This window comes from Nothobranchius furzeri, chromosome 5, assembly GCF_043380555.1.
Source record: "Nothobranchius furzeri strain GRZ-AD chromosome 5, NfurGRZ-RIMD1, whole genome shotgun sequence".
Taxonomy (NCBI): Eukaryota; Metazoa; Chordata; class Actinopteri; order Cyprinodontiformes; family Nothobranchiidae; genus Nothobranchius; species Nothobranchius furzeri.
The window spans coordinates 63027253-63040013 of NC_091745.1; the positions used below are offsets into that span (position 1 = coordinate 63027253).

A 12761-nucleotide genomic window follows, 5' to 3' on the forward strand; every position below is an offset into this window, starting at 1 on the left:
GATACAATCCTGAAGCTGCTGATGTTCGTTGGCACCTCTGTCAGTCAGCCATTTTAATGCAAAAAGAAGAAAAATCAGGAAATAATGAAGCGTAATGGTGCTTCTTTACTTCACGACATCTTGTTTTCACCCCTTAATGTGCTTCGTGTCCCCAGATCATCACCTCTGGCAAAAGAGGGAAGAACATCCTGAGTGTTTGACAATTCTGAATCTTTTTTTTTTCCCATCTATTTGTGTTTCAATGAGCAAAACATGAAAAGAACCCAGACCGCTTGTCTGGATGTTCACAGGTGAGGTAATTTCCTCACCTGGAGTTCACCGTCAGGTCAGGACACCTGTGCTGCAAGAGGGCTTCTCCATTTCTCCATTCCAGGTGTTCACACCTCAGCTTTTATTGATTTGAGATTTCACAGGTGTTTCAGATACACTCAGCAGTAAGAAGAGCCCAGGTACAGTCGCTCTGAGAAGAGGAGGCACAACAGAGCGCAGGATTCAGCTCCCCGCCGTGAGCTCTCACACAAACTTCAAACCTATTTACAATCATAAACAATCGGCGGTTGATAGGATGTGATATTTACAGTTATTGTTACAAACATGTCCGGGTCAGCCGGCGTCTCTCAGCCGCAGAAACAGCTCACATCATCTCAGCTCCGCTTGGTAAAAACCCCTCTGAGGGCAAAAGAGTCCGCTCGAGGAATCAGTGTCACCATACAAACGGTTTAATCGTGTCATTAACAATCACTTCTAGTTAGAACATCTCTGCAGAGAGGAACCGAGGAACACATAGAAAACAGTCAGTCGTAACAAAATAACGGGTGTTCTCGTCTGAATCAACGCTTAAAAAAACTTTTTGTACAGGATTGTTATTTTTTCTCTTATTTTTTTTTTTTTTACAGGAGGAGCTTTTAGAGTTGGATCTCGAACCAAAGGAAGACACATGGCAGACATGGATTTTCACACAGATTGCATATGTTCTCTTCTCTCTAAGGTGTTCCATAGGTTAGTCATCTCACCTAAGCTTATTTGCATGATAGTAAAAGTTGCATACGACAATAATTGTGAAGCTTGTAGCACGATTTGCTCGACATACAGCACTTTATAGGCGACCTTTAAAGCACATTTCTCCACTGAAGACGTTTAAGACACTTTTTGCTTCCACTGCCAGTGTTAAATCACATTTATAAATAGAAAAAAATGGCAGAATTTAGAAAAAAAAGAGGAAAAACTGTGATAAACTTTTAAAATAAACTGTAATTACATCAGAAACACAGCAAATAAATAATGTCAGACAACATAAACATAGTTTAATTCACATTGTTTTAACTGTGTGGCGAGTCAGAGTTACAGTGACAAAGGTTTTGCAAAATAATCTAACATCGGCAGTGCCGTATTGTACAAGGCATTTGTTGGCATAGTTTCTTTAAGACTGTACTTTTTTACAGTTACAATATAATGTCTATATATATTTATATTATATATCTTCCCTAACAAATGATAAGCAACGGTTCGGCTGTTCTCGGGTGATTGCGTTCCCGAGTTTGGAGTGATTTCTAATCACACGATGCTCTTTTTAAAAGAATGACTCCTCCTCCAGCAGGCTGCAGACGTCACACCTCACAATTAAGGCCTTTACAACCACTTGGTCCTCGATTTCATTTGATATTAACAAAAATGAAAATTCCAGTTAAAACATTACATACACCTATCAAATTCTTAGTAAACTCCAGGGGGTCTTTTTGATTTTTTTTTCTTTTTAATATAATCTGTAGCTCAAAAAGATAGTCAGTGTAAAACAACAGACATCGAGTGCAGCCAGCAAATATCCACGGTGACGTACTTTACAATAATGTTTTTGTGCAGATTATTAAAACGATGCATCGGTTTTTACAGTGAATATTACAAGTTTTACAAAATCCAAAAAGTAGTACATGAGATGGGTTTTCAGTGTGTGTGTGTGTGTGTGTGTGTGTGTGTGTCACTTCACAGAGCCTGTAACTTTAATTTATACATAAACACTTCCCGTTCAGTCCCGACGCTGCGTGCACAGACAACGCTGCTTGTCTGCTTTTCCAGCTCGCCGGGTCGTGTCGTTCAGAGCGTTCGGATTCAGCACGGTCATCAGTCTGAGTGTGCGGGTCAGAACTCTGAGTCCAGGATCGGAGGGAGCCGGATTTCTACTCTTTGACCTCATGCTCCGACTCGTGGTGGGTCTCGGCGCCTCGGCCCAGCTGCTCCTCGATCTTGATGGAGAAGATGGTGCTGTTGGTCTGCGTGCTCTCGTCCAACTCCTTCAGCAGCTCTCCGCTCTCCCTGAAGTCTGTCAGCTCCTCCTCGAAGGCCGGGCTGCTCCTGCTGCTGCTGCTGCTGCTGGTGTTCACCGCTGTGCTGTTGTTGCTGCCGCTGCTGTTGTTGTTGTTGGGCTCCTTGGGCGCCTTGGTTGGGTGGCTGATGTAAAAGCGCTGGTTCTGGAAGAACTTGATGATGGTGAGCTTGGGTAAGTCCAGTTGGGCGGACAAGGTGTGGATGGCCTCCTCGTCTGGGTAGAGGCCCACATCCTGGATGAAGCTCTGCAGGATGCCCAGCGCCTCCAGGGAGATCTTCCCTCCGCTGCTGCGGGACTTGATGCTCCCTCCGCGGCTGCCCTCGTCTTCCGTCTCGGCCGGGGAGGCGGTGGAGGGTTGGCGGGGAGGCAGCCTGGGGCCGGTGAGGGGCTGCTGCTGCTGCAGGGGCTGCTGGGACAAAAGGGGCTGGGAAGGATGGAGGGACAGGGAGGGCTGGTGCTGCTGCAGCTGAGTCGACTGAGACTGAATTTGAGAAAAAAAAAAAACAAGAACAAAAAGAAGGTAAGGGTGTTACCAATCTGAACCATAAACAGGTTTGTTATAAAAGTTGAAAAGAATTATTCGTGAACAGCCTCAGTTCATAGAAATAGGGTTTACAGCCCCAGGACTGATGAGCTAATGGCTAGTCTGACACCTTAAAACAGATACTTCAAACAAATGTGGTGATTTCATCTGCAAAGATAAGCAGGAGCAGGAGGAAGGACATTTGATGTGCCCAGAGGTCAAAGGTCATTAGGGATTATTGTATTTATTTTTTATTTCTGCAAGAACATTTGTGTAATTCAAGGTGCAAGTCAAAACAGTTTTAAGGCGGCAGCCACTAGCTCACCAGTCCTGAGGAATTCAAACACTATTTCTTTGAACAGAGGCTGTTCAGGAGCGTTATTTAACAGCAAATATTTATAACATTAACCCAGAGGCAAAACAATTGAAACATCCCGTTAAAATCAGAAGATCTACGATGAAACACGTTTCCCTTCTACATGACTGAATGTTATCAGTTTCACAGAAACTTTTTTCCTTTCTCTCCGGTTCAGACGTGAAGTGAGATTGTGTTTTTATTGTTGGGGCTGAAAGCGAACTGCAACGACACCAGCACAACAACAAAAAGTGGGAATTCTCAGGAAAACTGGCTTCTCCATTATGTCCTCTGCAGCTTATCAGGCTCGGCTGCCAGGCAGCGATAAACAAGCTCCCCGTGCACAAATCCACTTAGCGATGGTCTGGCTGATTAGCTGCGGCGTGAGAATGCTATCGATGGCTTCCACTTTGCCGTCAGAGTCCCGTTAGTGTAAACACATGACGCATTACTCGTAAAACGTCTCATTGTGTGGCTGGAGAGGGAGCGAGTGGGCAACTCGTGGTCCCTGTTGACCCTGCAAAAATGGCTGCTCTTTCATTTCCATGTCTGAGTCAGACGCTGTGGATAGGTGTTTCATAATCAAGTTTGCAAAACAGCACTTTGCAGGGACTCTGCCTGCCAGCTGCATAAATGCACCCAAAGATGCAGTTTTACTGGACCAACATACCACTGCTCTTGTTGAGCCAGAGTGGGCTGATTTGGCTGACGTGTGGCATTATGAAAGAGCACTGCTCTTTGTGGACAGAGCAGAACTGCTCTATTTAGTCAGAAATAGCCCAAACCCTAACCCTTCTATCTACAACCAGTTCTGTTTGCAAGCGAAGGTCTGCACGTTTCCAGCTCTGCAGCAGGAGCGGGTTTGTAAGTGAAACCGTGCTTCTACCCGGTGAACGAGTCTCTGTGAAACACCGGCTGTGTCTCTGAGAAACCAAATAACAACTCAGCCAGTCAGCTGTGGCACGGACTTTTAATAGGAGTATTATTGTACTTCATTAAGATGTTTCCACCGTTAACTGAGCCTTTGTGTTATTTGCAATTCATACGCCAGATGTCTGGTAGAAAGCAGCTCTGTTAAATAAGTTCAGCCTAATGATATCTTTGAAAACAGCTTTTGCTGAAAAGTAGGAAGTTTGAAGTGCTGCTGTGGCTCTAATTTACAGGCGTTCATTAAAACTCTTAAGTGGTGTTTATTTATTTTCCTGGGTTATTAGTCAAATGCACATAAAGGGACAAAAAACGTGTTTTTCACTTATTTGTTTTAGTCTGAGACATTTAGGATTTGGTAAGTAGATTATTCAGTTATCAAGAGAGTCTGGTGCTGGATCTCGTGTGTGTCGTGGAAAAAATTCTACTAAAGAGCTGATTATTTTCTCTCCCGTCAGATGAGTCATTTACCAAACAAATGTCGATAAAATGTGGAAAAACTCCTTAAAACTTGTTTGTGTGAATTTAATTAGTGAGATGTTCGGTTTAGCTGTGGATCAGCTGACGACGTTCCTCGCTCACCTGAAGCTGCTCGGTGGACAGGTGTATAAGGTGCGACGGGCGCTCGTTGTGGTGCTGCTGGCCGGAGCTGCTTTCCTGCTCGTAGATGACGTCGCGTTCGGCCTGCGACAGGCTCAGGAAGCGTCGGATCATGGAGAGGTTCTCCCAGAGCGTTCGGTTCTCAGGAGACGGATCCTCCTTCCAACGCAGCAACTCGCAGAGCCAGCCCTGAAATAAAAAAATAATAAATCTGATTTAGAGGAGACCAAACACCTGCTTCAAGAAAGCATCAATAATGTTTCTTCTAAAAAACAAAAAAAGAATAAAACATCTTCGTCTGACGAAAGCTGAAGCTGCAGTTTGTGTGTCGCAGCTGAAGATGAAGACGTGAATTAGTCAAGGTCAAGCAGCACAGCAGGAAGGAACCGTTTAATGTGACAAGAAGCACACGCTGGCATACTGAGTGCAGCCTGAGCAGCACCCTGGGGAGGAAGGAAAGTGACTCTGTGTTTGAAATGATCCAGCAGAGGGCCACGAAGCACACAAACATGACCGGGCGCTCGCAATGCAAACGAATCACACAACCAGCCTGAGCAGACGCGTTCAGCTACAGCAGAGCAGCTGCTGGAGGGTAACAGAGGTCAACATCTGCAGCTTCGGTCACAGCAAGAGAAGGTTTCTGCAGGTTTGCAGCATCGTTCGATCTGCGTCACTTTTAGAACCCTTTTAATCTAAAGAAAAAGATGCTAAAATGTAAATATTACTTCAATAGTTTATATTGCGTGTGACGGAGGAGCCGTCACGAGTTACACCTGTCCTATAAGTTGGACCAGTTGGTGGGTACCCCCAGAATATCTACATGTGTTTATAAACATCAGCTGTTGGTTTTGGCATAACACAAAGCAATTTGTCGTGGGTGCACACATGATGTTTTGTTGTGATTGCTAAAATTATATTTCAGTAGGCTACCATCGGTGTATGTGTTCTGCATTATTGAGTTGTTAACTGATTAACATGTAAAGGGGAAAAATGTGTAGATGTAAAAGTAGATCATGGGTTGAAATATACTATTGCTTGGTGATAGCATTAGGATGTGTTGATGTGTGTGATTTAAAACTGCCGAGAAAAGGATGTTAATTTAGTGGTTGGGCGGGGCCTGGCCCTTTAAAAAAAGATGCTCTGCGCTGTGGGCGTTGTTGGTCATCAGAGTCAATTCAGGTTCCAATGAGGGGGGCTGTTTCACCTGAAGATGAGCACAATAAAAGAGCACATCACACTGAACTTCGGCACTGGCGTTTCTTTTTCTGCCAAGCCATACACGACCCCGCCGCGTTGCGGTTTTGCGGTTTTACAAATAAAGTTTAAAAGCACTTTCAATGTGAATTTCAAGATTTTCTTTAATTTATTAATTGTATAAAGGAACAGTATACATACAGATGTAGACAAAATTGTTGGTACCTTTCAGGAAATGAAAGAAAAACCCACAGTGGTCACAGAAACAACTTGAATCTGACAAAATAATAAATACAAATTAGGTTTAACCAATAAAAGTCAGAACTTGCTTTTAAACCATGCTTAAAAATAAACTCATGGAACTGGCCTGGATAATAATAATAATAATAATAATAATAATAATAATAATAATAATAATAATTATTATTATTATTATTATTATTATTGCTGTTGTTGTTATTTACTATGTTTTTTGCACTCACATTCACACACTGTGACAATTAGGCAGAAAACTTGAAAATGCAGCACTATTTTTTTCTCATTGTTGTTTACTGAATATTGTTTATGAGTATTTTCTGTATATTATTAATGTATGTAACTGCTTACTTCAAAGTCAAAGGCTAAATTTTCAGCTTTAATTGTTGGTTGTATTGTTGAAGCTTTCATACCAAAGGAATTATTTCACTTCTGAAATAGGGGTGGGCAATAAATCAAAAATTTATCATCGAAATTTCTGACTTTTATCGAGATCATTTTTCCTATGTCAATAAATTTGATAGTAAAAAAGTGAAAAGGAGTAGGTTGGTAACGTTCATGTGCCTTTTAAGAAGCTGTACCACCTTGAGTCACGTAAAAATGTTACTTAAGTAATACGCGTGACAACTCCATCTAGTGGACAACTTTTGTTTCTGCTCATACCTGTAGTAATCATCCATTTATCGTTATCGAAGTTAAATCCTCAATATATCGTGACATTAATTTTAGGTCATATTGCCCAGCCCTACTCTGACATAAAAAAAACATTTTTATCAAATAAACAACTTCCAAAGTTAAAGTTAAAGTCCCATTAGTTGTCACACACACTGATGTGTGTGCGAAATTTGTTCTCCGCATTTGACCCGTCCCCTGCAGACACAGCCGCGCTCGGGAACCATTTGGTGGTTTAACCCCCCAATCCAACCCCTTATTGCTGAGTGTCAATTAGGGAGGCATTGGGTCCCCTTTTTTTTTTATTTATATTTTTTCTGTATCTGTACTTGGGTCTAGGGGAGTTTAGTGTCCTCCCTTTCTCATGGGTCTCCGGAACAAAGAAAAAACGAATGAAAGTGAACGAGGCTATAAAAGCTATTTTTTATTCGCTTTGCCTTAAACTACTAAAGTCGTCATTTGCATTGCTTTACTGTGTGGGCGTTGCAACGAGCCCCCGCACCATGAGAACAAACAACCCAGCTCTAAGGCCGATCTTCATCCGTGTACGTCACACGTCATGTGATCAGGAAGCATAAAATCCGTGTTAGGAGATCGTTTTGGGCCGCTGCTGTAAAAAAAGTGAGGCGCGAATTGGAAAAGCTTCTGCCAATCACAACTTGACAACGGATTATGAAAGAACAGACAATGCTTGAAACGCGCGGATTCTTCTTGATGTAGGAGGTGAGTCTTCTCCTTGTTTTGTTAGTTTTGGCGTTGACATCTTCCTAGCGCGCAATGTTCTATGACTCTTAAAAAAAACTGTGAAAACGCTGAAAATGCTGGCCGCGAAGGGCTTCTCTGATCAGGAAACGGCTGGCAGTGAATGAGTTAAGGCTCATCCAATTATTCAATTCATCGCACTGTGGCAAATGTATCAATTATTCAAATAAAACTGTGGCACTAGTGGAATACTTTTACTTTATCACTTAAGTACATTTGAAAATTCAGACTTTAATACTTTTACTATGTTTCCAGGGTTTCCACCTTTCAGAAATAATCTATGGTTTTTCAGAAATCCGTAAAAGTGATTATCTTATCGCAAGGGTGGGGAACCCTGGTCCAACAAGGGCCGCTATCCAGCATATTTTAGTTTCAACCCTGCATCATCACACCTGACACCATCATCACACAATCAGCAGGTGATTAATGAGCTTCTGTAGAGCTTGATGAGCTGCAGAACAGGTGAACCAACCACTGAATCAGAAGTGTTGGAGGAAAGACATGCAGGATACCGGCCCTCGAGGACCAGGGTTCCCCATTCCTGTTTTATCGTGTACTATGATATAACGTAAGCGATACGTTTTTTTTTTTGTGCTAAGCACGCCCCCTGCCCGGCAGAGCTCCGTGCAATAGAAAACTGAGCGCCGACCAGAACTTACTATTAGCGTTAGACTGCCGCTTACGTGCTTCAAATTTAAGGAATACCTCGGTTGATGCAGAGTTGATGAACTTTTCACGGACAAGTAAGTCTCTAAAATATAAATATATGAGAATGCAACATGACATGAGAACAATACTCGTAAAACAACGTGTTTTAGCTGTTTGTCAGCTACAGAAGGACGTAAATAAACAAGAAACGTGAAGTCGTCATCTTAAAAACACGGAAGGAGAAATGATTTGTGTGACATGCTTGTCAGCCACTAGACGGTGCCATCGGATGAGAGAAATATTCCAGAAAGAGACTTTACGTCAGTTCAGCGCCAGCAGATTCTAGATGATGAGTGAAGACGAGTCATAGACAATAAGTTGATAAGTAGATAAATACATTTCACTGTAATATTGAGTTGTTGGAAATTGAAAAAGAAGCTTAAGGTTTTTTTATAGCTGACTATTTGCTTCTAATTCACTGTTAGCATTGTTAGCTCAACGTTAGCTTCTAGCCTTCTTCATTCAATATTAGAGTATAACAAAAAGATGCTGTGGCTTCTTAGAGATACAAGAAATTACTTCTGGGTTGCTCCTATTACTGGATTAGGTTCTATAGTAAACAGTGCTGCATTTTGTCAGCATGTGTTGAATTACAAATTTCGGCGCAGCAGCGTTAGCTCGGCATAGACTTGGAAAGCTCCCGGGCTCAGAGACTGTAAACAGTAGCTACGTCCCTCTTTGGCTTAAAGCAGAAAAGCTGATAGGCCCCCCAGCAGACTGAGAACGAAATCTGTTTCAATGTAACTTTCCTTCCAACATGATTGAGACATTAGACTGTTTTCTGATTATTTCACACTGAAAATTTCTAACATAAAAAATAAACAAATTCATTGCCTCCAACAAGTCAGGAGTTTCAGGGATTTCTAGTCTTTGAAAATAAAAATAAAACAAACAACAGACCTTAAACAGATGTAATTGATCAATCTGAAAACAGGAAGATATCTAGTTTAACTCTAAAGCCTGTTTTAGTTTATATCCTTGTAAAAATGTCTTTTCAGTTAAATAGGTGAGTTTTGAATAGTGGTTGGAGTTGAACAGATTCAAAATGAGGCAGCTTCTTTGTAATGAACCCTGTTACAGTAATGAGGTGTTTGTTTGGGCAAACTAAGAACTCACAGCTGCAGAGACAGAAGGACTCTTCAGAGGCTCGGTGACGTGGTCAGACGCGATGACCTAAACTCCAACAGCCTGAGTAAGACCGAAAGGAAATAACACACTTCTGCTGAAGCTACAGGAGAAGTGTGAAAGAACCAGAGCAGACGGCAAATGAAGAAGGGACGACCCGGGGAGAGAGAGAGAGAGAGGCGTCGGAGAGGAGCGACGAGGTGTGTGAATGACTGTGTTTTCTGGGTTTTACAGTGAGCTGCTCTCTCAGCCGGGTGGTGTGTCCTGGCAGCTCGACAGAGCGGTGCTGTTACATCCCGGCCAGTGTGTGGCAGCACCTTTCATTTCCATGGGATTACACTGTGCTGCTTGTCCACACACACACACACACACACACACACACACACACACACACACACACACACACACACACACACACACACACACACACACACACACACACACACACACACACATGCACAGAGAGGGCAGAGCCACACTGCATACAAGAGATAACTCAGCAGTTTGGTCGTCCCCTGTTCCAACTCCTCCCATAAGCCACATCAAACCCAGGAGAGCTTTTGGAGGAAGCTGAGAGGGGGAGAGACATAAAGAGGAGAGGAGGATGGAGAAAAGAGAGAGAGTGAGAGAGGTGGGTGGGGAGGGGTGAGCAGAGGGGGCCATAAAGCTTGCGTGCCCACCTTGTTCTTTTGCCACGTTTATTGTTGCATTTTAATTTGCATGCAGAGGGATTTGGACGGCGCTCCAGTTGGGCTGTCTGTAGTTTCAGCTGATTCGGTACTGAAGAACACACACACACACACACACACACACACACACACACACACACACACACACACACACACACACACACACACACACACACACACACACACACACACACACACACACACAAACACAAACACACACACACACACACAACACCGCACATCTTGTCAAAGCCAGAGAAACAGTACCCAAGCCCAACGATGGAGTAATCCAACTCAAACACTCCCCAAACCAGCAGGATTAAACCCAAAGCAGCAGAGCCAATCAAACAAAGGAGCGACGTGAACTCCATCTCAATGCCAGGAAGTCCATTTGATGAAATAAACTACAGAGACTTTATTAGTTTACAAGTGTGCATCCCCCCCCCCCCCCCCCCCTCAGTTTTCTGTCTTTGTTTGATCATTTCAACAGCTCTAAGCAGGAGTTTAGCTTTTACAGAAGAGGTTAAAGGAAAAATCACACAACAGAAAAAGATCTTCTAAACACTTTTTTTATATGCGATGTACGCCAAGCAGCAGTTAACACCGCTCCAAGCCAGCTCTGAGGACAGTGGACAGTCAGCATTTTCCATGGCAGTTTCAGGAGCTTTGTTTGTGTTTGTCTAATTGCATTGCTTCCACAGTCCAGGCAGCAACACAGCAGTTAGATCCACACAAACTTTTATAAAACCACTTTCCTATTAAATACGTCGTTAAGCTATGAAACTATGCAATTATTTGTTTCTACGAACTTTACTGCTCCTGTAACACCCCCACTCTCAGCTGATATTACCAAACTCCTTATTGTTTGATGGCATTTGTTGAGCCTCTCCACCACGGCCGACGAGCACCGGCTGCTCTTGATTGGATCATGGAACTTGTCGCCCCTGATGCTAAAGTGCTCCGAAACGTTCCAGAAAACAAAGATCTAGGGCTCTTCAATCCAGTGTACTCTGTGTTTTGCTGAAGATCATTAAGGGCTCTCCATAAATAAATAGAACAAGTAGTTCAGCACCGTCCTGGTTGTCAGCCAACACAGAACACAGCAGACATAAAACTACAGAGGTTCCTGTGACAGTTAAACCAGCCTGGGCTCAAAGCATCACCAAGACGTAGATAAATATATATAATACCATGATTGCTGCTTATAGTTGACTTGTACTCATGTGAAAAGCAAAGTAATAGATTGCTTTTGAGTAAAAAATGTCAGACAAACGCAGTTAAAGCAATGGCGGCACCAGGGGGCGCTATAGCTACCCCTGGATTAGTCATTGCACCCCCATAGCACCCCCAAGTAAATATTAGATTTTTTTTTTACAATTTCATTTTGATTTAACGTGTGGATGTGATGATATTTAACAAACAGAACAAAAATAATCAGTAAATTATCATATAGATAGTAAAAACTTAACCAAAACAGGAAATTGATGTTAACCTTTGACTTCATTTTCCACCTGCAAATGAGTGAAAGGTAGAGCTAGTGGTAAAATGAATCAGCTTTTGTTGCCCAACCTCAGGTTCAGTCAGAAATGAATGAATCTTTGAAAGTGATCTGAGACCCACAAAAGCCTACAGATCTGGATGAAGAGAGTCAACTCTCAACCGCCGCAGCGATCGAGGGTTTTGCTGCTGGAAATGCTAACACTAACGTTAGCTAACCTTGCAACACTATAGATGGTTAGCCACTGAGTTAAAGTCCCATTACTCATCATCACACACTGGTGAAATTACATCTCCGCATTTGACCCAGCCCTGTAGGGAGCAGTGAGCTGCAGCAGTGGCTGCGCTCTGGAACTATTTGGTGGTTTAACCCCCAATCCAACTAACTGAGTGTCAAGCGGGGAGGCACTGGGTCCCATTTTAAAGTCTTTGGCATGACCCGACTGGGATTTGTACTCATATCTCCCAGGTCCCAGGGCGGACACTCTACCACTAGAGCACTGAGAAGGAAGCTAGGAGAACCTAAAAATGTAAACTGTGAGTGAGCTTTTAAAAAAACTGAACTTTTGTAAACATTGTGATCTGATTGGGGATATTGGTGTGCTACTATGGTTCTGCACTTTGGGATTCAAAATACAGGGGAGCTAGGGGGAAGCTCGGCTCCCCTGAAAGATTAACAGGCTCCCCAGAAGCCCTTAACTGACACTTCTAACGGGAGTTGGAAAAGAAAATTGGATGACCCCACTCTCACGAAATTTCAATGGAGCTTGAACTTCAACCCTAGCCTCGTCTCCATTGGACATGAAAGTGGCACGTAACGTAATAGCAGCATTTTACCCGCAACTTTCCTTCCAACCTGGAATGATTCTGACTCGAAACAGAAGCACAAGCGTTCCACTCTGCTGATCCTGTGAAGTCAAAAAATCTTGGGAGAATTGTAACACCACGCGTGATTTCAGAAGTCCACACAACAACAAGCAAAGAGAAAGACAGCTGCGTGTATCCAAAAAAGTCTGTGGTCTACTTTCTATTCTGTTTACATCAGCTACGGGGGAATTAATTTTATTTTGAAAATTTTGGGATGTTTACACTGCTTTCTTGTTTGACTTCCTGTCTGGCCCGATCTAAACT

The 12761-nt window shown here is 42.8% G+C and overlaps 1 protein-coding gene across 5 annotated transcripts in view; it reads right to left on the reverse strand.

Moving 5' to 3' along the window:
- Window positions 1–365: 365 nt before the first annotated feature.
- The window catches only part of satb1b (SATB homeobox 1b), a 68751-nt gene continuing 56355 nt past the window's right edge, over window positions 366–12761 (reverse strand). For all 5 annotated transcript variants that reach the window (XM_070550997.1, XM_070550998.1, XM_070551000.1 and 2 more), the window contains exons 12-13: window positions 4711–4917; window positions 366–2804 (exon numbers count right to left, since the gene is read on the reverse strand). In XM_070550997.1, coding sequence (XP_070407098.1) covers window positions 2175–2804; window positions 4711–4917 — 837 coding nt within the window. In that variant the 3' untranslated portion in view covers window positions 366–2174. The remainder of the gene's footprint in view (window positions 2805–4710; window positions 4918–12761) is intronic.